The sequence below is a fragment of the Podarcis pityusensis genome (genome assembly GCF_964106645.2).
Source record: "Podarcis pityusensis genome assembly, chromosome: 13".
NCBI lineage: Eukaryota > Metazoa > Chordata > Lepidosauria > Squamata > Lacertidae > Podarcis > Podarcis pityusensis.
The window spans coordinates 11,486,074-11,512,742 of record NC_138038.1 but is presented as its reverse complement, the minus strand read 5'-3'; the positions used below and the strand labels follow the sequence as shown (position 1 = coordinate 11,512,742).

The window sequence follows — 26,669 nt, the reverse complement described above, 5'->3', positions numbered from 1 at the left end:
ACGCCACTCCGCCGGCTGCCCGCTCCTCATTGGCTTCCCGTAAGCGTCGGCTCGCTCAAACACCCTCCTCCCTTCCAAGCCCAGCGGCCCAATGAGATTTCTTTCCCCGCCCCGTACTGGCCACGATGAAAGATGGCCATTAGCGAGGAGAGGTGTCGCTCTTTTCCTAAGCCCGCCTCTCCGGCAAAAATTTCAGCCTGTGCGAGGGGACGGTTTAGCAGCAGCCAGATCGGGAGGAAAGCAGTAGACGTGGAAATGTAGAGTCGCATCTCGGGTGTCTGGAATAGGAGCTTGCGGGTTTCGGCGTCGTTTTTGTTTCCCCAGCTGCCCATATGAAGAAACGGAGGAAATGTAGAATCTAGGAGTTTTGTAAACCTGTGATTCAGCAGGAGCCTATCCGGCAAAAACGAAAAGTAGCCTCAAAGGTGGAAATTCAATGCTGTCTCTAAGTAATGCCTCGTTTCTTGTGGAAAATTGATTTTTATTTGAGAATTCTCTTGGTTTTTAAATATGTTTTTTTTTTAAAAAAAAGTGCTTTGCATATGTAAATACGAATGCAGTTCATTGTCCGCATACTGCAGTTTAGGCGGCTGTGACTGAGAAAAGAGTCTTAACAATAGCACTGCAATGTTGCAACAGCCCTTGTCCCCACATTGCAAACTGAGGCTAGGAGTGATTTATGACAGCACTGAAATGCGGCCCACTATTAATTTTGCAAGTTAGAAGTAGGATCTGGGGCTGAGAAGTATAGTTCAGTAGTATTATTTAGTCTCTTGGTTGATTTTTTCTTTTTAATGTGAAATGCTGTTGAGGATAAAGTTACCAGATATTTTAAAATTAATCCAGGGACACTTTTCAACTTCAGTGGATTTTGTATGGGGACTGATTTGTAAATCCAGGGACTGTCCCCGGGAAACGGGGACATCTGATAACCTTAGTTTAGGAAGAGTATTGAATAGCTGATTGCAGCCTTTACCTTGCAGGGAGATTTCTCTCCATCTGCTTTCCCACCTATGGGATCTCTGCTTTCCACTTCTGAAAGAAATAGCTGTGAATCCATAAAAATGGTCCATCTGGAAAATGTTAATCACCCCCTTTCCCAGCACTACTGCAATAAAACTTATAGCCCTTCCCCCCACTCAGATACTGTACCCCACCTCCAAACATGTTTTATCATGTTGTTTTATTGTGTTTTTAATATCCTATTGGGAGCTGCCCAGAGTGGCTGGGGAAACCCAGCCAGATGGGCGGGGTATACATTATAAACTATTATTAATATCATCATCATCATCATCATCACACAGCCATAGTTTCAGCCTTAATGGTTAACAGTGCTTTAAAATCCTGCAGAAAAAATTATAAAGCTTTCTGTTATAAACACCATTTCTGTTATAAACACCATTGACATCCTTTGACTGGAATGAAGTGGATCCTGATCTGCTGCGTAAGACTGAAATGCTTAATTTGGCAGAGCTTTGGTAGTAAAATGGATAACATTGCCAGACAGGATTTAGTTTGGGTAATGGCTGTTGGTGGATCTCTTTTTCAGGAAGCTCATTTTTATATGGGCCTTGAAGGTAAATAAAGCTTTCCACAGAAGCATTCCTTCCTGATATTCACAATAAAAGTAAAACTACAGTGGTACCTCGGTTTTTGAACGTCTCCATTGATGAACATTTTGGTTTTCGAATGCTGTAAATGCTTCGGTTTTCGAACATGCCCCAGAAGTCGAACATGCCACACAGCTTCTGTATTGAGTTTTCCGCATTCAGTTTTTGGTTTTCAAACATTTCAGAACTTGGAACGGTCTTCCGGAATGGATTACGTTTGAAAACCAAGGTACCACTATATTTAAATTGTCTGAACCAAAGCCCACCACTTGCAGAAGCATCATGCTCCACTAATGAGGGCTTTTAATGGTTGTGTTCTTCAGCATGTCACTGATGCAATAACAGCGCATCAGTGGTGGATTTATACTGGAGCACAAGAAAAATGAGACAAAACCACCACCCTGGGACGTTTGTGGTGTGAAAAACTACAGGATTTCAGCAGGAACCTACAGGACATGATTCTACTTTGGTCTTCCCCTTCTCTTAAGAAAAAACAACTCTTCTCAGTGTTTGCCCCCACCCACAGAGCCCAGACGTAGGGAGCCATCAGGCCAGAGTAGGTGTCAAAATAATCTTTATTAACAAAGTGTACACTAACACTCCTGAGAAAAAAAAAGAAAATGCTCACAGTTATTATTTTTTTTCCTGCTACTCTCACTGGGAGATTAATATGTTATTTTGGATAGGTGGCCTAGGGCCATTGCAGCATCTAATTGAGGGGTGAAAATGAGGTGGGTTTGAGGGGTCAGTTACAATGATTCTATGCAATGCTATGGTATGGGGATTCAATTGGGAAAGGCGAATACACACATACAAAAAGTGATCTGTTTGGTTTGTTTCCTTCTTTCCAGGCTTTTCTGAAGTGGTGCTTAAACCAGCCTTGCAGATCTGTACAAAAAAAAATAACAGCTCACTTGCACATACCTGCATTTTGCATAGTGGCTCACGCAAAGAACGGCAAGGTACTGTCCAGAATAACCTTTTACGCTAAGTTGATGTGCTAACCACAAAACTGGCTGTTCCTGGAATGTTTTCCAAAGCCAGGTAAATCTGGAATGTTGCAAAAGTCTGGGAAATATATTTTCAGAACAGGTTCCCTCCACCCCAGTTTGTTAGAATAGTGTCACTCAGCCCTCCCTTACAAATTGGTAGGCAACACATGAGACAATTCACCCCGTTAACACAGACCCAAATGTGTTTGTTGCGTTGCGCTAGGGATTCTACACCTGACTTTACCAGCTCATTTCATACAATGAAGATGCAGTTGTATGCATGCTTTTCTGGGAGTAAGCCCCACCAGACTCTGCAAAACATAGCTCTGAGTAAACAAATACAATCAGGGCTACAGACAACATATTAATATGTTGGGGTTCGCTGTAGAATTTGGGGCAGGGCTCAGAGGGGCTGTCAGAAGGCCAGGGACTGCGTCCTTCAGAAGCGAGCCTGAGTACAAACAGCAAGCCCAAAATCTTGTTGGCAGCCCCGTATGAAATTGTGTTACACATTTTCCCCTTTTATCCTGCACTTCATCTGTCAAGGTGTACACTCTCTCTTTTTTCTCAACAGAGATTTATGTCCATGCAAGAAAAATGTAATATATGAAGTTGCCCTCAATATGCACTAGGGCAGATCATTAAATGGTTCGTTATATTCCCATGTACAAAGTTGCAGCATCGTTTTACTCTTCCTTCCTTACTTCACAGGGCCCTCCTGCACAATGACTAGAATCTTCAGACACGAGTTGTAAGTATCAAAGAAAGAGACAATCATTCTTGGTCTCCTACAACCCAAGAGAAGGTTAAGTTCTTAGCAGTCTTCTCGTCTTCCTCCAGACAAAATTTCCTATTATTACTTTATTACATTATGGAAGTGCTCCAATGTCCCGCCATACTAGTTACCATTCAAACACTGACAGAGGCAGACCCCAACAGTTAACAGATGCAAGACTGGGGATGTGGAGGAAAAAGTCAACCAGCCATTCTTCTTGGAGTCGGGTGGGGTAAGAGAAATACGCACCTGAAGTCTACTCTATGGAGTACCATTTCTGAAATCAATCACCTTGGAAGCCAACCCACTATTAAACTGCCCCCGTTTCAGAGAGGACAGGGAATGGCAACAAGTCTCATCACCTTGAGCCATGAGTACTGTCCTCCAAGTGCAACAATTAAAAACAGCTAAAGCAACTTCTCAGTTCAGGGTCCTCTTGACTTGGCTTTGGGCTCAACTGGATTCCTAACTCCCAGGAAGCAAAGGGTCAGAGAGGTGTCTCTGAATGTCCAAGTGCTCGGAAGGTGCCTCAAGGTGCTCAGGAAGGGAAGGGAAACGGGATCCTTGGAAAAGTCCCTGGTTGCCCGGTGCCCTCCGGTGAGGCTCTAGGTTTGGCAGGGTCTGTGAGCAATGCTCTTGCTCAGAGCTGATTGTCATGGTCTCGTCAGAAGCCACAGTCAGGTGTACACCACTTGACAACGAGTCCCTGGATTTCAGCTGCAGCTTCTCGATTTCTGAGTCGCTCGGAGTCTGGTGAGGGAGGGGAAAGGGAACAAGGTTAAAACTCCTTCACCAGCTAGTGGCATGTGTTTGGGTTTGCTCAAAGTCCCCCTGTAGGAATATGAGAATTTCAAGTTGCAGTTGGGGAAAAAAAGGGGGGGGGGGTTACACGCCTCATGAGTGGCTTGGGAAGGGGGGAGAAAGTGGATTCAGTTCACATTTAGAGACAAATTTATCAAACACTGACTTTCCAAAACAATATGAGAACCAAAATATATCGTTCACACTCATCCAACTTATTCCAATGCAGTTTTCCCATCTGGTTTCAACAGAAATGCATATATTAGAGGAAAATGTGCCTTAAAATGCATATATTTGTGAGAATTATGTACAAAATGTATTAGGAGATACTGCTTGCAAAATGTGTACATTACTTAAAAAACTGCATACAAAAATGAGAGACATTTGCACTGAAATGCTTAAGAATTTCCATGACAATTATTGGGGGGGGGGGGGTTTCGCAAATTGCCGCAGAAATGTGGTAATCTGAATTTAAGACTGGAAAAATGAGAAACTCTGAGAACCGAAACTGACAGATCTTTCCACCCTTACTCTTGACTGCAGAAATACGCATAGAAGCACGATACACAAGAAACACTAATTGCTTAGTAACAAGGAGGCAAGTTCAATACAAAACTTTCACTAGTCTATCAGATCTCCTTGTTTACACAGCAAGGGGTATATTTTGAAGAGCACAGTACAACATTTGTCTCTGTTTTCTTTAGATAACTGAACACACACACCTACTTTCCCACAAGTCCCACCCCCCTACGGAATTTAAAGTTCTTTGCTGCAGTATATGTAGTCCAGGGGTCCACAAACTTTTTCGGGGGGGGGGGGCTGGTCCACTGTCCCTCAGACCTTGTGGCTTCCTCCAGCTAATCCAAAGCTGTGCTAGCACCGCAGAAGTCAGTCCCCACATGCCGAGGCCTCTGTGCTGTACTGGTTTAGCTTGGGGACTGACCAAGCGGGCGGCAGGGTCCACGGGCCGGATTTACGAGCCTGGTGGGCCGCATCCGGACCCCGAGCCATAGTTTGCCGACCCCTGATGTAGTCCCTTAGTTCCATGCACATTGCTGTACTAGCTTGGTCCTTCCATCCCCCGTGATGTACCCCCAAATACAGAGGTACCTCTGGTTACGTACTTAATTCGTTCTGGAGGTCCGTTCTTAACCTAAAACCGTTCTTAACCTGAGGTACCACTTTAGCTAATGGGGCCTCCCACTGCTGCGCGATTTCTGTTTTCATCCTGAAGCAAAGTTCTTAACCCGAGGTACTCTTTCTGGGTTAGCGGAGTCTGTAACCTGAAGCGTCTGTAACCTGAAGCGCCTGTAACCTGAGGTACCACTGTACTTTTCCGGCCTGGCTTTGAAGCCAGGCGCTTTCTCTCACCAGCCTCACTGCAAATGAAGGACTTTGATACCTGCAACTCACCTCCTTTGTGGGAGTCAGTTCCTCTTCTCCTAGTGGAGTTTCAGGTTCTGTGCTCCTCATGCTCATGCTATACAAAGCCAGGTTGTGGGAGGATGGCGAGATAGTGCTATATGCAGGTGGCACTTGAGACAGCTGTCGCTGCAGCAGCTGCAGGATGAGGTTCAGGTCAGAAGACATCCTGGACTCCAGCCTACAAGAGAGATCATGACATTTTAGCCTGAAGCACACTGAGCGAGCGAGGAAGGTGTGTGTGAGACTATCCCAAAGACTGCCTAAGTCTAGTTTGAGCAAGGTGTTAGTCCCTGACATAACCAGCAGGGTGAATCTGTGCCACACCGAGGGCTATTTTTTAAAAAAAGGGTTTTATTTCAGATTACCAGAAGCGGGTTCATCCAGTAACTTGGGCCACATACTGTCCATATAAGTAGAGTCAGCTTGGATGAGTAGCATATAACATGGGTGCCAGAAACTTGTAGCCTTTCTGAGATCCAGCACCGAGGGCCTTCTGGCGGTTCCCTCATTGCAAGAAGTGAGGTTACAGGGAACCAGACAGAGGGCCTTCTCGGTAGTGGCGCCCACCCTGTGGAATGCCATCCCTTCAGATGTGAAGGAAATATTCAGCTATCTTCTTTTTAAAAGACATCTGAAGGCAGCCCTGTTTAGGGAAGTTTTTAATATTTAATGCTGTATAGTTTTTAACACTTGGTTGGAAGCCGCCCAGAGTGGCTGGGGAAACTCAGGCAGATGGGCGGGGTATAAATAATAAATTATTATTATATTATTATTATTATTCTGAAGCAGCAAAGTGCACTTCCCTGATTCGAAAACCCCTCGCAGCTGCAGTTCACAAACTCATGTGCTATATATAGCTAACAAACTATACTTCCCAGGACCTTCTGGGGGAAGCCATGACTGCGATTCAGAATAAGTGACTCAGAAACAGAGTAAGATATCTAAGGAAACGTCCCTGCCTTTGAAGTTTGCAAGAAAAAGTAAATTTTATTCATTTGATATAATTTATATACAGTGGCACCTCCGGTTGTGCACAGGATCCATTCCGGAGCTCCGGTTGGATCCCAAGATGTGTGTATCCGGAGGTGCGGCTTCTGCGCATGGCGCACAGCAAAACCTGGAAAAATACTTCTGGGTTTGCCACAAACATATCCCGAAGGATACATATCCAGAGGTGAATGTAAGTAGAGGTACCACTGTACTGCTTGATTGTAAAAAATAAAATAAATAAAAATAAAACTCAAAAGAAAAAATGGTAAAATCTAGAAAAATTCACAACCCTACTTTAAAATACACAAAAGTTAAAAGACTAAAAGAGATTAATGTTTTTACAACGTGCTGAACAGAGTGCAATGAAAGTGCTTGCTTGATCTCAATAGGCAGGAAGTTCCAAAGTGCAGGAGGCACTGCCACACTAAATGATCAAGTTCTTAAAAATGTAGAATGAGTAGTCTGTTGCACCTGGACCCAAGCTGGGCTTTATGTACTAACACTTTGAACGTGGCCCGCTAGAAGATTGGCAATCAGTGTAGATCTCTGAGTACAGGTGACTGTATCACGGATGCTTTAGGAACAGGTAATAATAATAATAATATAATAATAATAATTTTTATTTATACCCCGCCCTCCCCAGCCAAGACCAGGCTCAGGGCGGCTAACAAGCAATAATAAAAATAAGTTGAATGAATACAACTTAAAAACAAAATTAAAATACAACATTAAAATATTGAAACATTAAATGTTAAAATGTAGTCTCGCCGCAGCAGGAGAAAGGAAAAGAAAAAAGAAAGAGGGGGAGGAAATCAAATTGGCTCCAAGCCAAAGGCCAGGCGGAACAACTCTGTCTTACAGGCCCTGCAGAAAGAAATCAGATCCTGCAGGGCCCTGGTCTCATGAACACTGTGGTACAGTGGACACTCGGGTTGCGAATGTGATCTGTGCGGGAGGCACGTTCGCAACCCGGAGTGCTGCGTCTGCGCGAGCGCCGAAACCCGGAAGTAACCCGTTCTGGTACTTCCGGGTTTCAGCGCATCAATAACCCAAAAATGCGCAACCTGAAGCGTCTGTAACCAGAGGTATGACTGTAATTGGTTTTAGATAGGAGGTTGGAACACACCATCTACCTTGCAGTTTTATTTAAGTTCCTGCAACTTGGGGTTCTTCATAGAATTCATGCCCTATTGGAACCTCCAAGCAATGGCGTTTACCTGCCAAGCTGTGCCTGCAGGCACTCCAGCTTGGATTCAATCTGCCGCGGTCTGTCATCAGAGTTGGGAGGCATGTCCAAAGGGCTGTGAACCAATGACATGTGCTGGAGAGGCTCCGTAAGGGAATTAGGCCTCTTGTCTTCCCAGAATGTGAACAGGTTGGAGACATCCAATGGCGTTGCTGAGGGACAGAAAAGGAGATGGATGAAATAAGCGCCTGTCTTAGTCAGCTGGGGTTTTCAGCCAACTACCATTATAACACCTGATAATAATTATTATTACTGTTTATTAAATTTATTTGTTTAATTTTTTTTTAAAGCAACTTACAAGTTAAAATACAAAGATACCGTAAAACAGACGGAAGCAGTAAGACCATGCATTGCACATTATAAAACGTTATTGTAAAATCAAGACAGTGTCCTATTGGTATGAACCTGGCAAAGAGAATTTATATTTATTTATCCCAGTACGTTTCCGAGCACAATTCAAAGTGTTGGTGCTGACCTTTAAAGCCCTAAATGGCCTCGGTCCTGTATACCTGAAGGAGCGTCTCCACCCCCATCGTTCTGCCCAGACACTGAGGTCCAGCGGTTCCCTCATTGTGAGAAGTGAGGTTACAGGGAACCAGACAGAGGGCCTTCTCGGTAGTGGCACCCTCCCTGTGGAACACCCTCCCTTCAGATGTGAAGGAAATAAGTAGCTATCCTATCTTTAAAAGACATCTGTAGGCAGTTTTTAATATTTAACGCTGTATTGTTTTTAATACTTGATTGGGAGCCGCCCAGAGTGGCTGGGGAAACTCAGCCAGATGGGCGGGGTATAAATAATAAATATTATTATTATTATTATTATTATTATTGTTATTGTTATTATTATTATTATTATTTAGTGAAGGTAACAGTCGGGGTCAAAGTGGGAATGACTGCCCAGACAACAGTGATGATGGAAACAGTGGTAAGCAGGTCTCACACCAGCATCTGAGATGGCACAATCACACTAAACAAATATTTTTACTTTAAAAATAGACCAATGGAACTTATTCCCAAGTTAGTGTGTTTGGCCTAAGAAGCAAACGCCATTTTATTCCTGCAGTCGTGACGGTGCTATGATTGAAGCAAGTAAAATGCAGAATTGCACATATTCTTTAAAAAAATTAATAAATCAGGTTTGAAGAAGCAATAGAAACAGTTGGAAAGCATGAAAGAGCAATGAGTGAGGAAGAAGAGAAATGTGAATTGTGCGCTTTCCAGCTGAGGCAATATACATGGCCATCTAAAAGGGGTGATTCCCTGAGACTATGGGTAGGCAAACTAAGGCCTGAGGGCCGGGGCCGGCCCAATCGCCTTCTAAATCTGGCCTGTGGATGGTCCGGGAATCAGCGTGTTTTCACATGAGTAGAATGTGTCCTTTTATTTAAAATGCATCTCTGGGTTATCTGTGGGGCATAGGAATTCGTTCCTCCCCCCCCTCCTCAAAATGTAGTCCAGCCCCCCACAAGGTCTGAGGGACAGGGGACCAGCCCCCTGCTGAAAAAGTTTGCTGACTCCTGCCTGACACCATTAAGCCCAGTGTCTAAAATGACTTACCTGCCCCACTGCCTCCAAAAGAGGAATCGTGTAATTGAATTAATTTCCTTTTCAGAGAGTAGTTTAAGACCTATGTGTATTTAGGTAAAGGTAAAGGTAAACGTACCCCTGACCGTTAGGTCCAGTCGTGACCGACTCTGGGGTTGCGGTGCTCATCTTGCTTTATTGGCTGAGGGAGCCGGCGTACAGCTTCTGGGTCATGTGGCCAGCATGACTAAGCCGCTTCTGGCGAACCAGAGCAGTGCACGGAAACGCCATTTACCTTCCCGCCGGAGCGGTACCTATTTATCTACTTGCACTTTGACGTGCTTTCGAACTGCTAGGTTGGCAGGAGCAGGGACCGAATAATGGGAGCTCACCCCGTCGCGGGATCATAAATCCCATTAAACTCAGAGGGACTTAAATGAGAAGTCCACATACATAGGCTCAGATTACATCAGCCACACAAGGTTGTCTCCCCTACTGCGCTCATCAAGAACTCTGCCTCCACATGCCCACACTCTCCTTTGGTGGTTGAGCTCCAAAACTCTTCCTTTGCAGGTTTTAGGAATGTTGAAGCAGAGGGCAGCCTTTCTCAAACTTTCTTCTCTAGGTTACGCTTCCAGAATAAAAATTTGCTCACACCACACCACTTTTTTTTTAATTGATAAGAAACATATCGGAAAACAAAATGGAACAACTCCTAGCAGTGCTTGATTTAGAACACAGAACACAACTACTTTATAATATAACCACTGGACATCCAAAGGCAGCTACATAAGAACATGAATCATTCCTGAAATATAATGATAAATGAGGTGTGAGCTTGCTTTTGCCTGGTAATCTCATTTATATTAGGTCTAGTTTGAAACAAACAAACTCTCATCTCATCAACTCAAAGAAGCCTTTCTCTTTTCTGATCTTTCATATTTGTCACGAGTTGAAAGTCCCTGTTCACAACACTGTGTCGTGGAGAACTGTAGAATAGCCAATGAAAAGAGCCATGGATACTGTTTATGGTTGTATATCCTAACTGCACTAGGAAAGTGGGTGGCGCTGTGGTCTAAACCTCTGAGCCTCTTGGGCTTGCTGATCAGAAGGTCGTCGGTTTGAATCCGCGTGGCAGGGTGAGCTCCTGTTGCTCTGTCCCATCTCCTGCCAACCTAGCAGTTCAAAAGCACACCAGTGCAAGTAGATAAATAGGTACCGCTGCAGTGGGAAGGTAAATGACATTTCTGTATGCTCTGGTTTCCGTCACAGTGTCCTGTTGCGCCAGAAGCGGTTGAGTCATGCTGGCCACATGACCCGGAAAGCTGTGTGCGGACAAACGCCGGCTGAAGTGAGATGAGCACCGCACCCCATAGTTGCCTTTGACTGGACTTAACCGTCTAGGGGTCCTTTACCTTTACTACACTGAAATGTTTAAATGTTTCTTTGATTGCCCTTGAATCTTCCTGCCACATTAGCTGCCCTCTCCCTTTGAGAACCACTGCTGTAGGGCAATGACCATCGAGCCACATCGTCAGAGGGCACCGTAAATTACAATTTCCAGGATTTCGGGCCTATCAGTGAATCTGTAAGCTCCTTAACCCTTCTCTTAAGCTTAATGTTTTTGAGCCTAAAATTATATTTCATCAGCCTCTCACAGATGGAAAGCAGCAGGAATGTCTAATTAACACTCAGCGGTACAACGGTAATCCTCTGTGGCACCGTGCCCTGCTGGCACAATCCCATATCCATTCCCGCAGCGGCCAAACAAACAGGGCAGGACTTTTGAGGCAGACTATCAGATAATCATGTAATTCAGGCCAAGCAGATTATCTTACTATAATTTACCCAACCGGAGCCCCCAGTTACCCGTACCTGCATAGGACAGGCTGTCATCAGTCACCAGTTTGTCAACGTCAATGGCATCAGGGACCAGGTTTACCACAGCTGGGGCGTATTTGGCCTTTTCACCGTTTGTGAAAGATTCGTTCTTCGTGGGGCTAGGCATCTTGGCCTCCTCTTCACTGGTCTGGGAGCAGGGTGTCGTAGTGCTACACATATCATCCCAATGGTCCTTGCTGTGCGGACGCTGCAACTGTGTGAGCTCCGAGTACGCGTGGTACTGCTCAGGATCTGAGATGCCTGCGTCCAAGTTATCCGAGTCTGCAGAGGCAGCAAAGAATGCGGGTAAGCTTAATATGGGGAGCCAATGGCTGTGACCTAGCCGCTTGCAGAATCTATACAGCAACAAAATGCTCACGTCAAGTCCACTTCCTCACTTCCCCTATATTAAATACAGTTCTCCACTTTTTGCAGCAAAAAAAAAAAAAAGAAGAACACCTCATGAAAATCCATTAGCGCTTTAGTGCTAATTTCTCCTAACGGGACAGCTTTGACTAAAGTGCACATTTCTGTAAGCGATTTCCCCTAATATAATGCATCTGTGTACAGTGGTACCTCAGGTTAAGCACTTAATTCATTCCGGAGGTCTGTACTTAACCTGAAACTGTTCTTAACCTGAAGCACCACTTTAGCTAATGGAGTCTCCTGCTGCTGACGTGCTGCTGGAGCACGATTTCTGTTCTCATCCAGAAGCAAAGTTCTTAACCTGAGGTACTATTTCTGGGTTAGCGGAGTCTATAACCTGAAGCGTATGTAACCCGAGGTACCACTGTATGTTATTTTCGCCAATATCTTTATTTTCATGCACACTTCAACCTAATGTATGCATTTTTTTGGTAAATACTGTTTGGTTGAACCACAGGGTCACAAGGGTAAATGTGAATTTTGAAAGGTAGCTGTGTTTCTCTTTGCACGTTGTTTCAGCGGGTGCAAATTTGATAGGTTTGGCTTTACCTGTGTGCTGAACTGAGTTATTATGATTATTTAGTGAATTTATATACTGCCCTATACCCAGAAGTGTCAGGGCGGTTCGCAGAAAAGATCAACATAAAACCCATAATATATATAATCAAAATAAAAACAACAGCCCAGTAACATCCCTCCCCTCCAAGAAAGACCCACATTCTAAAAGGGCATAGGATGTCAATCAGATCAACAAAAGGCCTGGTTAAAAAGGAACATTTTTGCCTGGCTCCTAAATTTCTCCCCCTCCCTGACTTTCTCCTCCTCTAACCATCACATTTTTTAAAAAAAACCCAACCTCACAAGGCCTGTGGAGAGAATTGCTGTGATGGGCACTGTGATGGGACGATGAGCTGCTTGTGTGTAAAATCCTAGTCCCTCAGAGTTTGGTCAAGTTTGCAAACCTCTGTCTGTAACGGAGCCCCTTAAACATGGCTCCGTCAGTCGCTGGCAGATTCCGACAGTGGTTGCTTTCGGAATCGCTTCCAACATAAAAGCTCCTTAACGGAAACACGTCTTCTGGACTCTCTGCGTGACAGTTTCCGGCGAGGAGTGGGTGTCCCTACAGGAGGTCCTGAAACCTCCCCACTGTTTTCGCTGGAAGTGTCTCTGAGCCATCCCTCCAGCTCCCTTTCCCTCAGCCCAGCTCCTCTCCCCCTACTGGTTCCCTCTTCAGCTGCTGAGTCTCTCCCAACCTGTGTGAGCCCTTTCACTTCCCTTCCTTCCGATGGCAGTTCCCTGACATCCACCTCCCCTCCAGGGCCCCCTTCATCCCCTCTCGCCCCCTCCTCTACGGGCGGTGAGGAGGCAAAACCCCGGAATGAACTTCCTTCATCTTCCGATGTCCCGAACACTTCTCTCCACCTGTTGCGGTTCCTGGTCTCGAAGTACTCCTCCTCCTCAGAGTCCATCTCCCCTTCCCCTTCCGATTCCGAGAATCCTTCCAACTCCTCCTCCTCATCGGTGGTCCCAAAGTATTCCCTCCGGAACCTCTCCACAGGCTGAGGTTTCCTTGGGAACCTTTGATGGAACGTTTCTATCAATACCTCGTCATTGATATCTTCTGCCATTACCCAAGTGTTTTCTGACTCCGGTTCTCCTTCCCACGCTACCAAATACTCCACCTGATCCCCCTTCCATCTGGCGTCGAGGATTTCTGCCACATGGCTGCTGCATTCCCTTTCTTCTATGACCGGTCCCCGAGTGGCCATCCCTTCTCGTCCCCCCTCATACGGTGACAGTAACGACCTGTGAAATACTGGGTGCAGTTTCATGTGGTTGGGTAACCGGAGCCTGAAAGCCACTGGGTTGACCTGTTGAATGACCTCAAAGGGACCCAATCTCCTGGGTCTTAATTTCTTACAACCTCCTTTGAACGGCAACCCTTGGGTTGACAGCCACACCCTATCTCCCACCCTTATGGTTTCACCTTCCCTTCGGTTCTTGTCTGCCTGCCTCTTGTATTCTTCCTTCGCCCTTTCTAAGTTGAGTTGGAGCTGACGATGGATTGCTTCCATTTCTTCTACAAAATGCTCGGCTGCCGGGACACCCCATCTCTCCCCTTCTCCCCCTGGGAAAGCCCTGGGATGACACCCATAATTAGCCAAGAAGGGGCTCATCCCTGTGGACACATTCTCGGCATTGTTGTAGGCAAATTCCGCCAGCGCCAACTTTTCTACCCAGTCATTCTCTCTGTCATTGACATAACACCTCAGGTATTGCTGGAGGACCCCGTTTGCTCTTTCCGCCTGCCCGTTGGTTTCAGGGTGCCGGGCAGTCGAAAAGTTGACCTCCACCTGCAGTAAGCTCATGAGCTTCCTCCAGAACCTGGAAGTAAATTGTTTTCCTCGGTCTGAGACCACCCTCAATGGCACCCCGTGCAACCTAAAAATGTGTTCTACAAATAACTTCGCTGTCTCTTCCGCCGTGACTGCATGCGAGCAAGCTACAAAGTGGCACATCTTTGTTAGTAGGTCTACCACCACCATGATGGCTGTTTTCCCCTTGGACTTCGGCAGATCAGTCATAAAATCTATCGACACTGCCTCCCAAGGTCGTTCTGGGGTTGGTAAGGGTTCTAATAGCCCCGCCGGTGCCCGCCTCTCCCCTTTGGCTCGCTGGCATTGCTCACACCCTCTTACATACTCCCGTACATCTTCCCTCACCTTAGGCCACCAAAATTCCCTGGTGACCAACCACATGGTTTTGTGTTGTCCAAAATGCCCCGCCGTGGGGCTGTCGTGCAACTGCTTGAGTACCCTCCCCCTTAAGTCTCCTTCAGGGATATACAGTGCCCCTTTGTAATACAAAGCTCCATTTCTTTCCTCGAAACCCCCTGGTTCCTCTCCCTCACCCCTAAGACCTCTGAGCTTATTCTGGGCGTATTCATCATTCTCTGTTTCCTCTACCAGTTCTCTTTGTCCCACCAATGCCGCCCCACACACCCAGCGGTCCTCTGGAATGACATGTCTCTCTTCGGGTGCTCCCTCCTCCTCCAAATATTCAGGTTTGCGTGAGAGAGCGTCCGCCCTAATGTTCTCTGGGCCTGGCACGTAACAAATCTCAAAGTTAAATTTGGAGAACTCCTGGGCCCATCTCACTTGCCGTTGGTTGAGCACTCGTGCCGTCCTCCAATACTCTAGGTTCTTGTGGTCAGTGCACACTTGCACCTTATGTTGTGCGCCAATTAGCAGGTGCCTCCATCTCCGGAACGCCTCATGAATGGCTAGTAGTTCTCGGTCATACACCGTGTAGTTCCTCTCGGATTTGTTCAGCTTTCGCGAAAAAAAGGCACACGGTCTCCACTCTGACTCCTCCTTCCCTGGCTGCAGAAGCACCGCCCCAATCGCTCTGTCTGATGCGTCAGTTTCCACTCTCATCGGTTTTTGTAAATCCACATGCAGGAGTTGTTGTTCCGAGGCGAAGGCCCTTTTTAGTTCCTCAAATGCTCGCTCCGCCTCCTCAGTCCAAACGAACTTCTTCTTACTGCTGAGACAGTCCGTAATGGGCGCCGTCAGGTGGGCAAAGTTTCGGATGAACTTACGATAGAAGTTCCCAAATCCTAGGAACCTCTGCACATCCTTCCTTGTTTTGGGTGTTTTCCATTCCAGCACCGCCTGGACCTTGCCGGGATCCATGGCCAATCCCTTGTCTGACAGGCGATACCCCAGGAATTCCACCTCCTTGGTATGAAACTGACACTTCTCCAGTTTCACCCACAGCTGGTTGGCTTGCAGCCTGCTCAACACTTCTCTGACGTCTCTCACATGCTGCTCCTCATTCTCAGAATACACCAACACGTCGTCTAAGAAGGCCACACAATTCTTGTAAAGCAAAGGCCCCAGGACGTGGTTCATAAACGATTGAAAGCACGCGGAGCCTCCTTGTAGGCCGAAGGGCATAACTAAATATTCAAATGCCCCCAAAGGGGTGAACATGGTGGTTTTCCATTCATCCCCCTTCCTTATTCGTATCAGGTTGTACGCCCCCCTTAGGTCCAGTTTAGTAAAAATCTTTCCCTTCCTGACCCTTGTCAAAATGTCGTCAATCCTGGGCATAGGGAAAGCCACTGGTTCTGACACTGCATTTAAGGCCCTGAAGTCACACACAAGCCTCGGCTTGTTCGTGTTTTTTTTATCCACAAAAAACACTGGGCTGCCCCCCACCGCCCTGGACTCTCTGATGAACCCTCTCTTCAGGTTCTTGTCAATGAACTCTCTTAGCTCCTGCATCTCTCTGTCTGACATGGCGTACAGCTTGCCTACAGGGAGCTGTGCCCCAGGGAGTAAATTGATTTGACAGTCAAAGGGTCTATGCGGGGGTAATTGGTCAGCTTCCCTTTCGCTGAAGACGTCGCGGAGATCTGCGTATTGTCGTGGTACCTTCACGTTCTCCGTTACTTCAGTCCCTGCTAGGGTGGCTTGGGCCCCTGCCAAACCCTTTCCCTCTTTGCAGTGTTCTAAGCAATGTGCTGAACCAAAAGAAACCACTCTCTGATGCCAGCCCACCAGCGGATCATGTAACGCTAGCCAGCTCATCCCCAATATAATGGGAGCTCCTCCCAAGGTGGCCACATTAAACGCTATCAGTTCGGTGTGCCTTGCCACCTTCATTATCATTGGGACGGTCTGCAAGCTGACTTCTCCTCCCAACAGCTCCCTGCCATCGATCGTGGTCACCTGCAGGGGGTTGCTTAAAGGGATCGTCTGTATCTGGTGTTCAGCTGCAAACTCTTTGCTCATGAAATTGCAGGAGCTGCCTGAGTCCAACAGCGCCTTTATCTTTAGAGGGTGTCCGTTTGGCAGCTCTAGCGCCACTTCTATCACTAGGGCGGGTTTAGGAGGTTCTGGCGTGGGCACTTTCACTGCTCTTTGGCCTGACTGCTGTGCCCCGACGGTGGCAGCCAGGCGTTGGCTTTTACTTGCTTCGGTATTTCTTCCTCTCTTCCCTCCACAGCTCCTACCATCCCTTGCCATTCCTTCCTCTGGGGGCAGACTCTGGCAAAGTGACCTGGCTGTTGGCAGAGATAGCATTTCCGGGCGCCTTTTCCCTCCTTCTTTCCCCCCTCACTGGGCTTTGAAACTGCGCGCGCGCGCGCTGTTCCGATTTCCATCGGCTCTGCCGGCGGGAAAGTTGGCTCTGGAATGTCTGGAATGCGGAACTCCTTCCAACGTTCCCCCTTCCCTTCCCGCCTCTCCAATGCTCTCGCCTCCTGGCGCGCTCCTATGGTCAGCGCTGATTTGGTCAGCTGGTCCATAGACTCCGCCCTGGGCGCCCGGGAAAGTTCGTCTTTCACAGCCGAAGAAAGCCCTTCTTCAAAAAGCATTTGAATGGGTTCCGCCGATAGATCCCACCCCAATTTATGGATCAACATGGTGAATTCAGTCCAGTACTCACGGACAGATCGGCTCCCCTGTTTGCAAGCCATTAACTGTCTGCGGACCACTCCCTGTTCAATATCGCTGGAAAACATCAGATCCATGGCGCGAAAGAACTTCATCGTGTCCTTTAGGACGTCACTATTCGCTGCCATCAGGGGTCTAACCCAGTCTCTCGCCCCCTTTTCAAGATGCCCAATCACGAAAGCCACTCTTGATTCCTCGTCAGGGAATTCATCAAACTGCAGATTGAGGGCATATTGCATCTCTGTCCGAAAGCCATGATAGTCTTTGGGCTCCCCCCCAAACTTCTGCACCAATCCTGGTACCTTTCTGACGAGCTGGGTGTCTTTCCCCTTTTTGTCTGCATCCTGAGCCCTCCTCTCCTCAAGCCTCGCCGTCTGCAGCGCTAGCTGGACCTCCAACACCCGGTACCTTTCTTCCAGGCTTGGACCCGCTCCAGCTCCTGCTTCTCCGGTTCCGGCTGGGTTGCTCATGATGCCTTCTCCTGCACAAGCTGCTCACGAAGACTGTCGGAATGCTGTGATGGGACGATGAGCTGCTTGTGTGTAAAATCCTAGTCCCTCAGAGTTTGGTCAAGTTTGCAAACCTCTGTCTGTAACGGAGCCCCTTAAACATGGCTCCGTCAGTCGCTGGCAGATTCCGACAGTGGTTGCTTTCGGAATCGCTTCCAACATAAAAGCTCCTTAACGGAAACACGTCTTCTGGACTCTCTGCGTGACAGTTTCCGGCGAGGAGTGGGTGTCCCTACAGGAGGTCCTGAAACCTCCCCACTGTTTTCGCTGGAAGTGTCTCTGAGCCATCCCTCCAGCTCCCTTTCCCTCAGCCCAGCTCCTCTCCCCCTACTGGTTCCCTCTTCAGCTGCTGAGTCTCTCCCAACCTGTGTGAGCCCTTTCACTTCCCTTCCTTCCGATGGCAGTTCCCTGACAGGCACAGATATAAGAAACCTTTAAAGTGAGTCAGATAAGCTCATATGGGTTTATCAGCAGCCAAGAAAGCTGCGTGGCTCTCCATGTTAAGAGGCACATACTTTTGATCTCTAGAGACTGACCCAGAAACTCCAGCGGGTGCAGAATGCCGCAGCGAGACTCCTTACGGGGTCTTCGCTGCGAGATCACATTCACCCGGTGCTATACCAGCTGCACTGGCTCCCGGTGGAGTACAGGATCAGGTTTAAGGTGCTGGTTTTAACCTTTAAAGCCCTATACGGCCTAGGACCCTCGTACCTACGGGACCGCCTCTCCTGGTATGCCCCACAGAGAAACTTACGGTCTTCAAATAAAAACATCTTGAAGGTCCCAGGCCACAGAGAAGTTAGGCTGGCCTCAACTAGAGCCAGGGCTTTTTCGGCCGTGGCTCCGATCTGGTGGAACACTGTCACAAGAGACCAGGGCCCTGCGGGACTTGACATCTTTCCGCAGGGCCTGTAAGACAGAGCTGTTCCACCAGGCCTTTGGCCAGAGCACAGCCTGACTCCCTCCCTCGGCAATCGTCGCGGAGCTCTGGCCCAATGGTTGCCAGTGGCTTGAATTAATTAATTTTATAATGAATGATTTTAGAGTGTTGTTTGTGCTGTACTTTTGTACTGTTTTATTGTTGTTAGCCGCCCTGAGCCCGGCTTTGGCTGGGGAGGGCGGGATATAAATAAAATTTATTATTATTATTATTATTATTAGAGGAAGGAACAGCAGAGGTAGAACCCAACTCCATCTTGACCTGCACTGTTAACTTTCCCAGAGCAACCGTCCTGCCACTATCAGAGGCGACGGCACTAGACGAACCTTTGAACTGGCTCAGGGCAACATCTCTTAAGTTTTAGTAATGGGAACGGTCAAGAGGTGGCAGCAATGGGCCTGCTATCTTCCTCGCTCCCTTGCTCCACTCTGAACAGAGCAATCCTGTAATGTTTCCTGAGAGATTGACTCACCTATTTTGTTCGCTTTGCAGAGGGAATGCTTACGGCGCCGGGCTCGACGATAGTTGCATGCATATTCCTCACTGAGGGGGGACCGAGGAACGCTGTCTGCCTGAGAGAGAAAAGTAATAGTCACAAACCGTCCAGCATTTCTCCGATGAAAATAGGGATGTCCTATTCCATCATCGCAGGGACGCGGGTGGCGCTGTGGGTAAAACCTCAGCGCCTAGGACTTGCCGATCACATGGTCGGCGGTTCGAATCCCCGCGGCGGGGTGCGCTCCCGTCGTTCGGTTCCAGCGCCTGCCAACCTAGCAGTTCGAAAGCACCCCCGGGTGCAAGTAGATAAATAGGGACCGCTTACCAGCGGGAAGGTAAACGGCGTTCCATGTGCTGCGCTGGCTCGCCAGATGCAGCTTGTCACGCTGGCCACGTGACCCGGAAGTGTCTCCGGACAGCGCTGGCTCCCGGCCTATAGAGTGAGATGAGCGCACAACCCTAGAGTCTGGCAAGACTGGCCCGTACGGGCAGGGGTACCTTTACCTTTACCTTTTTATTCCATCATCATCATCATACCCTGCCCATCTGACGGAGTTGCCCTAGCCACTCTGGGTGGCGTCCAACATATATAAATCATGGTAAAACTATACAAGGCTGCCTCCAGGTGTCTTCTAAAAGGTAAAGAGGCCCCTGACCATTAGGTCCAGTTGTGACCGACTCTGGGGTTGCAGCGCTCATCTCGCTTTATTGGCCGAGGGAGCCGGCGTACAGCTTCCGGGTCATGTGGCCAGCATGACTAAGCCACTTCTAGCGAACCAGAGCAGCGCACGGAAACGCCGTTTTCCTTCCCGCTGGAGTGGTACCTATGTATCTACTTGCACTTTGAGCTGCTTTTGAACTGCTAGGTTGGCAGAAGCAGGGACCGAGCAATGGGAGCTCACCCCATCGCGGGGATTCGAACCACCGACCTTCTGATCAGCAAGTCCTAGGCTCAGTGGTTTAACCCACAGCGCCACCCGTGTCCCTTTCAGGTGTCTTCTAAAGGTTGCATAATTACTTATCTTCTTAGGTCCCATAACTCCATACCCTCCAACATTTCTCAGATAAAAAATAGGGACATCCTAAGGAAAAGCAGGACATGCCGGGATCAGTCAGAAACTGGGATGGCTTCTGTAAATCCAGGACTGTCCCTGGAAAATAGGGACACTTGGAGGATCATGGTTTCCCTACATCTTGCTTCATACCACTCACTTCATTCTTCCTGCCTAAATATTCTGCTTCTCCTAAGCAATTTGCCGTGCAGAGACTTTTAGCTGTGTCCTAGCCTCAGTTAGCTTTCCTTTCCCTTCTGCCTTCCCCAGACCTCCCTCTCTCTCTTCCTCGCCAACCCTCCATCTTCTACCACCAGCCCCACCAGATACTCACATCTCTCAGGTTGAAAGTTATCTCCAGATTGCTCCAGAAGTTATCTGAGAAGGCTGGATACATATCCAAGACTTCCAGGAGGTCCTCGCGCTGGATTTTATGCAAGTCGCAGTAGGTGAGGGCTCGGACATCTGCATTGGATTTCCCAGGCCTGGCATAGAGGCTGATAGGTTCCCCAAATATGTCGTTCTTCCCTGCACAACGTAGGAAATCCTGTTAGAATGCAACAACTTTCCTGCTATTCTGGGAGAGAGACCAACAGTCCACTCAACTTGCAAGTGTGTTAGCGATGATGGAAGTGTTACAAAAATGGGCTGTGGGGCCCATAGATTTTGGCTCTGAGGTCCAGCCCTAGCTGCACCTCTGGATTTTACTGGGAGAGGACAACCTCCACAGCAGAGCTATTCTTTCCTCTGGGTGGAAATGGGGAATATACCAGCTGCCTCTTCTGGTTTCAATGTCCAATATTAAGTCCCTGCTGAGAAACCCTCAAAGATCCTGCACTGCAGGAGGTTGGATGAGATCGCCCTCATGACCCCTTCCAATTCTAAGTTTTTAAGTAATTTTTTCTTAAGAATATCTTAAAAACCACACGGAGAATGTAAATCTCCTGACAGATATAGAACCTTGAAAACAAAGAAAATGTATAGCAAATTTTGTCTGCATAAAAAAAAGGGGGGGGAGTAGAATAACAAAAATGAAATGTGTACAGATTAACAAACTGTAATACGGCACAATGGGGAAAAGTCTAATTTTTATGGTGTGTCCACGTTGGGTATGTATGTAGGTAGTGTATGTATTGTATGTATGGTATATTGAAGTGTATTGTTTAAGTTTTATGTACAGTGGTACCTCGCAAGACGAATGCCTTGCAAGACAAAAAAACTCGCAAGACGAAAGAGTTTTTGGTTTTTTGAGTTGCTTCGCAAGACGAATTTCCCAATGGGCTTGCTTCGCAAGACGAAAACGTCTTGCAAGTTTGTTTCCTTTTTCTTAAAACCGTTAATACCCAGGGTGCATTGCTTCACAAGACGAAAAATTTGCAAGACGAAAAAACTCACAGAACGAATTAATTTCGTCTTGCGAGGCACCACTTTAAATTGATGTATAATAAAGACTATTTACAAAACAATTCTACAGTTCTATGATTCTATGCAATAAAGACTATTTACAAAACAATTCTACCGTTCTATGATTGTACACAATTTGCCATGGCTGTCCGAGGGCAACTGCTGCTTCCTACAAATGAACAGGCTTTCCAGCCCACCCTTCCCAGAGAGAATTCTTTTACCTAGGATGGCCACCACAATGTCCTCCTTGAGGATCTCGATGGAGCCTCGCGAGATGAAATAGAGAGTGGTGAGGACATCTCCATAATGTACCAGTGTATCCCCAGGTGGCGCATGGGTTGTCTTGAACTTCATGGCCAAGGCCCGCAGGCAGCCTTTGCTAGCTCCTCGGAAGGCCTTGCAGTTTTGGAGCAGGGTGCGGTTGAGGTGGAGGCAGATATCAGCTTGCAGGCAGTCGGGGAAGCCTTTCAGCACCTGAGTGGGAATGAAAGCAGGCCTATGTGAGTGGGTGGGATCTATGAAAGGGGATGCTGTCTCTCTCTTCTCACTGCTCCATCTTATCCCACAACCATGCCCTGTGCAGGAATTGATTCAACTTGCAGTATATAAACGGATAAAATTAAGGTGGAAGCCTGTTTTTGAAATGCTGATCTGTAATGAACTAAGGCAGAAGGTATGCGAGTGGCGCTGTGGGTTAAACCAAAGAGCCTAGGACTTGCTGACCAGAAGGTCAGCGGTTCGAATCCCCACAATGGGATTCCTGCCAACCTAGCTGTTCGAAAGCACGTCAAAGTGCAAGTAGATAAATATGTACCGCTCCGGCGGGAAGGTAAACGGCGTTTCCATGCGCTGCTCTGGTTCGCCAGAAGCGGCTTAGTCATGCTGGCCACATGACCCGGAAGCTGTACGCCGGCTCCCTCGGCCTATAGAGCGAGATGAGCGCCACAACCCCAGAGTCGGCCATGACTGGACCTAATGGTCAGGTGTCCCTTTACCTTTAATGAACTAAGGCAAAGGCTTTTCATGAGCTCACAGAGACGTTCCCAAACTGTTCTGCTGAGGCACAGGCCAAATGTTGTTTGCTTGCCAATCATCTGTCTTTTTATATTCTCTTCCTACACCCCTAGATTTCCAGCTTTTGATCAAAATGTTTCTTCAGAGAAGAAATAAATGAAGCAAAGGTGGGTTACCTGACAGCCATTATGAAGGAATTTGACTTAGCTGCTGTTATAAGAAAAAACTGCTCCTTTTCCCTTATGGGGTAGTGAAGAGCCCATATAGAGTCCTTATGTAGATTATCGGTAGGAGAAAATAACAGAGGCCAACCAGAGAATACTGAGAAGCAAAACAGCTAGTAAGCATGGTCTTTATTAAACTGTTGCAACAGGGTGCTCATCCCTCCTTGCAAGAGAGAGGAGGAACCCAGAACAACAGTGCGCAAGCCCTTATATAGACTTGATATTGCCACCCTGTAGCTCAAGACCACCCCCAATACATCATACATACATCATAGAAGGGGCAGTCTACAGCAGAATCCTGTCTGGCAGCAAACCTGTTAATGGGTTTACCTGGTCAGCCTGGCCATTCTATTGTGATGATAAATATTTAATTCCTGAGTCCAGGTCACAGGCTCACCCTATTCATACCCAAATGTGTCCTTAAGGCAGGATTTGCGAGCACAGAGACAATGGAGAGGCTTTTCCCGTTTCCATCCAAACTGCAGAGGAATGTTTGAGGTCACTGAAAGAGTCAAAATGGCTTTAGGACTGTTCCTGTACTGTTTCAGACATGTGGTTTATATATTTACGTATGTGTTTGCCTGGTACATTTATTAAAATTTATTTTATATCTTAGACCTTATAATTCTCATAACAGCTGCCCTGGAGTATTTGTACGGATCTTGCTTGAAAGGATAGGTACATATTATACGGGAACATCAATTTTTATGGGCTTTTAAAAGTGGGCTGTTTTTTATTGGTTGTTGTGTATTATATATGGGCATGCATATTTCCCCTGTCTGTTGCATATCTTTCTGTCCATTGGGGATTATAGGACTTGTTCAGCAGGTAGAGCATCAGACTCTTAATATCAGGGTTGTCGGTTTGAGCCCCACATCGGGCAAAGGATACCTGCATTGCATGGTCTTTTCCAACTCTACAGATATATGATTCTAACTAGCACTGACTGCCAAAGTTCAACTATCCATTGTGGATGTTAGAAATGGCACATGTCTTGCCTAAAGGCTGGAAAACTAAAAGTAGTAGTAATACTAGTAATAATAATAAGAATAAGAATAAGAATAAGAATAATAAGAAGAATAATAAGAATGTTATTATTTATACCCGCCCATCTGGCTGGGTTTCCTCAGACACTCTGGGCAGCTTCCATCAGAATATAAAAACATAATAAAACATCAGACATTAAAAACTTCCCGATACAGGGCTGCCTTCAAAACTTCCTTGAGCCTGGAACCCAAGGGCAGGAAAATGTAATTGAGGAATGGAGTCTATATCAATAGGTAGCCATTCCGGAGTGGTTTTTATTTTTTATTTTTTATTAAGGATCACAGAAACAAAGGGGAAAGGGCTGTCTGCCTTAGTTTTCTGCTAATAATTATTTTTGTCTTGTCCTCTTCTGTGCCAAGTTATATTTCTTGCTCATTGCTATGTCTTGTTGCAATGAGTTCCCTCAGACCAAGAATGCACTGCATGAAATTCTTTTTGTGGTTTCAATTTTAATTGTCGCAAACAAATTCCACGCACCTTCCAAATCTGTGCTATCACTCGCTATTTCAGCAAACCAGTTTCTGCAGTATATGGAAAGGGCCCGGCAGCTACAGTTTTACAACTTATTTAATTCTGACAGAGATCTCTGAGCAATATTGACAAAGATGGATGCATATGGTTCATCTTGACAATCCGTGGATTGCAGGGGGAGGGGCATAATTGAGTAGCAAACTGGAATTAAGGTTTTCGGTTTAGTCAGTTTTCCAAGAGTTTGCTTTAAAGCAGTCCTTCCCAACCTGGTGCCTTCTAGGTGTGTACACACACACACACACACACACACACACACACACACCTGAAAACAACTGCAACAAACACACACAAAACAATCCATATTAGTTCATTCAAAAAATGCTGCAAAATAAAGTGCAGAGTTATTCTGGCAAATTTAAACATCGCTGCTTTCCCCCACTTAAATCATACATTTGGAAGTCATAACTCAAGGTTTATCCCACAGCTTTATGGGAATGTGGTGGGAATGTAGAGAAGTTTAAAAAAAAAAGGGAAATGATATATAATGAATTGAAAAAAAAATGTTTAAAATGACATTTGTAAAAAACCCAGAAGCATTTTTGTTAGGGATTGTAGGACAAGACCTGCCAAGAAAAACAAAGAACTTATTTATGTATGCTACAACAGAGGCAAGAGTCTTGATAGCACAAGGATGGAAGAATGAGGAAATCCCAACGAAAGAACAGCGGCAAGAAAAATTGATGAGCTATGCAGAGCTGTCTAAATTGACATATAAACTGCGGGACAAGGACAACTGTGACTTTAAGGAAGAATGGGAGCTTTTTACAAATTACCTAAAAAGACAACAAAATTAACTGGATTCCTTGGCAGGTTTTGAATAAACACACACAAATTTATTGGTTGATAACATGTTAGATAGATAATGTAAGGATATGTACAATTTTATAACATGCAGAGAATAATATGTGCTGAGAAATCAGAGAGAGGAGCTGAGGGAATTCTCTGGTGGGGGGGGGAGGGATGGAAGGGAGGGTGGGGGGGAAGGGGGGAGATAATGTATGTGATTATATGGTTTTATAAATTGTTATGTTGAAATTGCTAATAATTTTTTTTAAAAAAAATGCAGTTGCCATTATTACAGGGGATCTCCTTTGCTCCATACAGTGGTACCTCGGGTTACATACGCTTCAGGTTACATACGCTTTAGGTTACAGACTCCGCTAACCCAGAAATAGTACCTCGGGTTAAGAACTTTGCTTCAGGATGAGGACAGAAATTGTGCTCTGGCAGTGCGGTGGCAGCGGGAGGCCCCATTAGCTAAAGTGGTGCTTCAGGTTAAGAACAGTTTCAGGTTAAGAATGGACCTCCAGAACGAATTAAGTACTTAACCCGAGGCACCACTGTATTGCTGATGAATGCACTCCTTGTTCCCTCCAGATGTGTTGGACCACAATTCTAGACAGCCACCCCAACTAGCAAGATCATGGTATCTGGAGCTGCTGGGATTTATAGCCCTAAACATTTGACATGGGGGCACCAAGTTGGGGAAGGATGCCTTAGGTTGTAACGTGGAAAGTCCCCACCACCACCACCACCAAGTGAGAACTGCTCTGCCTTCCTTCAAGGGATGTATAGTGAGGGCTTCCTCTTCAAACGCTACTTTGCGCTTTGCTATTGATCCCCTTCACTCCCTTTCCCAACAGACTAATTAAAATGGATTGAAGTTTATTTAGGCACCATCCTATTCCGTTTTTGCTTAGCAACCAGCCATGTGGAGGAAAAGCTGGATCAATATGGCTTTGGAGCCTCTTCCTCACACCCAGGAAAAAACAGACCCAGCCTTTAGGTTTCCACCTCAATGTCATTCCTTGCGAACTGGCTCAACAAGGCATGTCTGCTTGACCGGGGGACTCTTACCATCACTTTAAGGTCCCCTCAAATTATGTTTCCCTGGCTAGGATTTGCAGCCACAATGGGAGGATGAAGATGCCTACTTAGTCCTCAGCTCCGGTTTGCTTCCAGCACTATTTATTTTGTTTGTTGCCAATATCCATCTTGTTACGTTTCAAGCCAATTCACACAATCAATGTGTGCGTAGTTAGCATATAGACTGAATAGATCTGGGCCATAGCTGTCAACTTACAGATTTGAAAATAAGGGACCAGCAGCCTCGAAAATAAGGGATCAGCAGCCAAAATAAGGGATTTTGCTTAGCTTATACATCAATCCACCACTGATGGAGCCATGCTGCTTTGGCTGTGACTGACTGTGTTTTGCAGGGGGTTGGGCTACATGATCCTAAGTGTTTACAACTCCGACCAAAGAAGAGTGGCAGACAAAACTGATGAACGACGTCGAGATGGCAAAGCTTACAGGCA

General features: G+C 46.5%; 1 protein-coding gene and 1 long non-coding RNA gene across 6 annotated transcripts in view; one reads left to right on the top strand and one right to left on the bottom strand.

The window, feature by feature from the left end:
• The first annotated feature begins 52 nt into the window (after positions 1-52).
• On the top strand, positions 53-3,794 carry LOC308460623. The gene is made up of 2 exons (XR_013978652.1): positions 53-425; positions 2,462-3,794. It is a non-coding gene; the product is annotated as an uncharacterized lncRNA (long non-coding RNA).
• The window catches only part of KCNH6 (potassium voltage-gated channel subfamily H member 6), a 137,489-nt gene continuing 112,998 nt past the window's right edge, over positions 2,179-26,669 (bottom strand). For all 5 annotated transcript variants that reach the window (XM_080976523.1, XM_080976527.1, XM_080976525.1 and 2 more), the window contains 7 exons: positions 21,757-22,009; positions 20,466-20,659; positions 19,054-19,153; positions 11,239-11,526; positions 7,811-7,991; positions 5,592-5,781; positions 2,179-4,127 (listed from right to left, as the gene is read on the bottom strand). In XM_080976523.1, the coding sequence (XP_080832649.1) occupies positions 3,843-4,127; positions 5,592-5,781; positions 7,811-7,991; positions 11,239-11,526; positions 19,054-19,153; positions 20,466-20,659; positions 21,757-22,009 (1,491 nt within the window). In that variant the 3' untranslated portion in view covers positions 2,179-3,842. The remainder of the gene's footprint in view (positions 4,128-5,591; positions 5,782-7,810; positions 7,992-11,238; positions 11,527-19,053; positions 19,154-20,465; positions 20,660-21,756; positions 22,010-26,669) is intronic.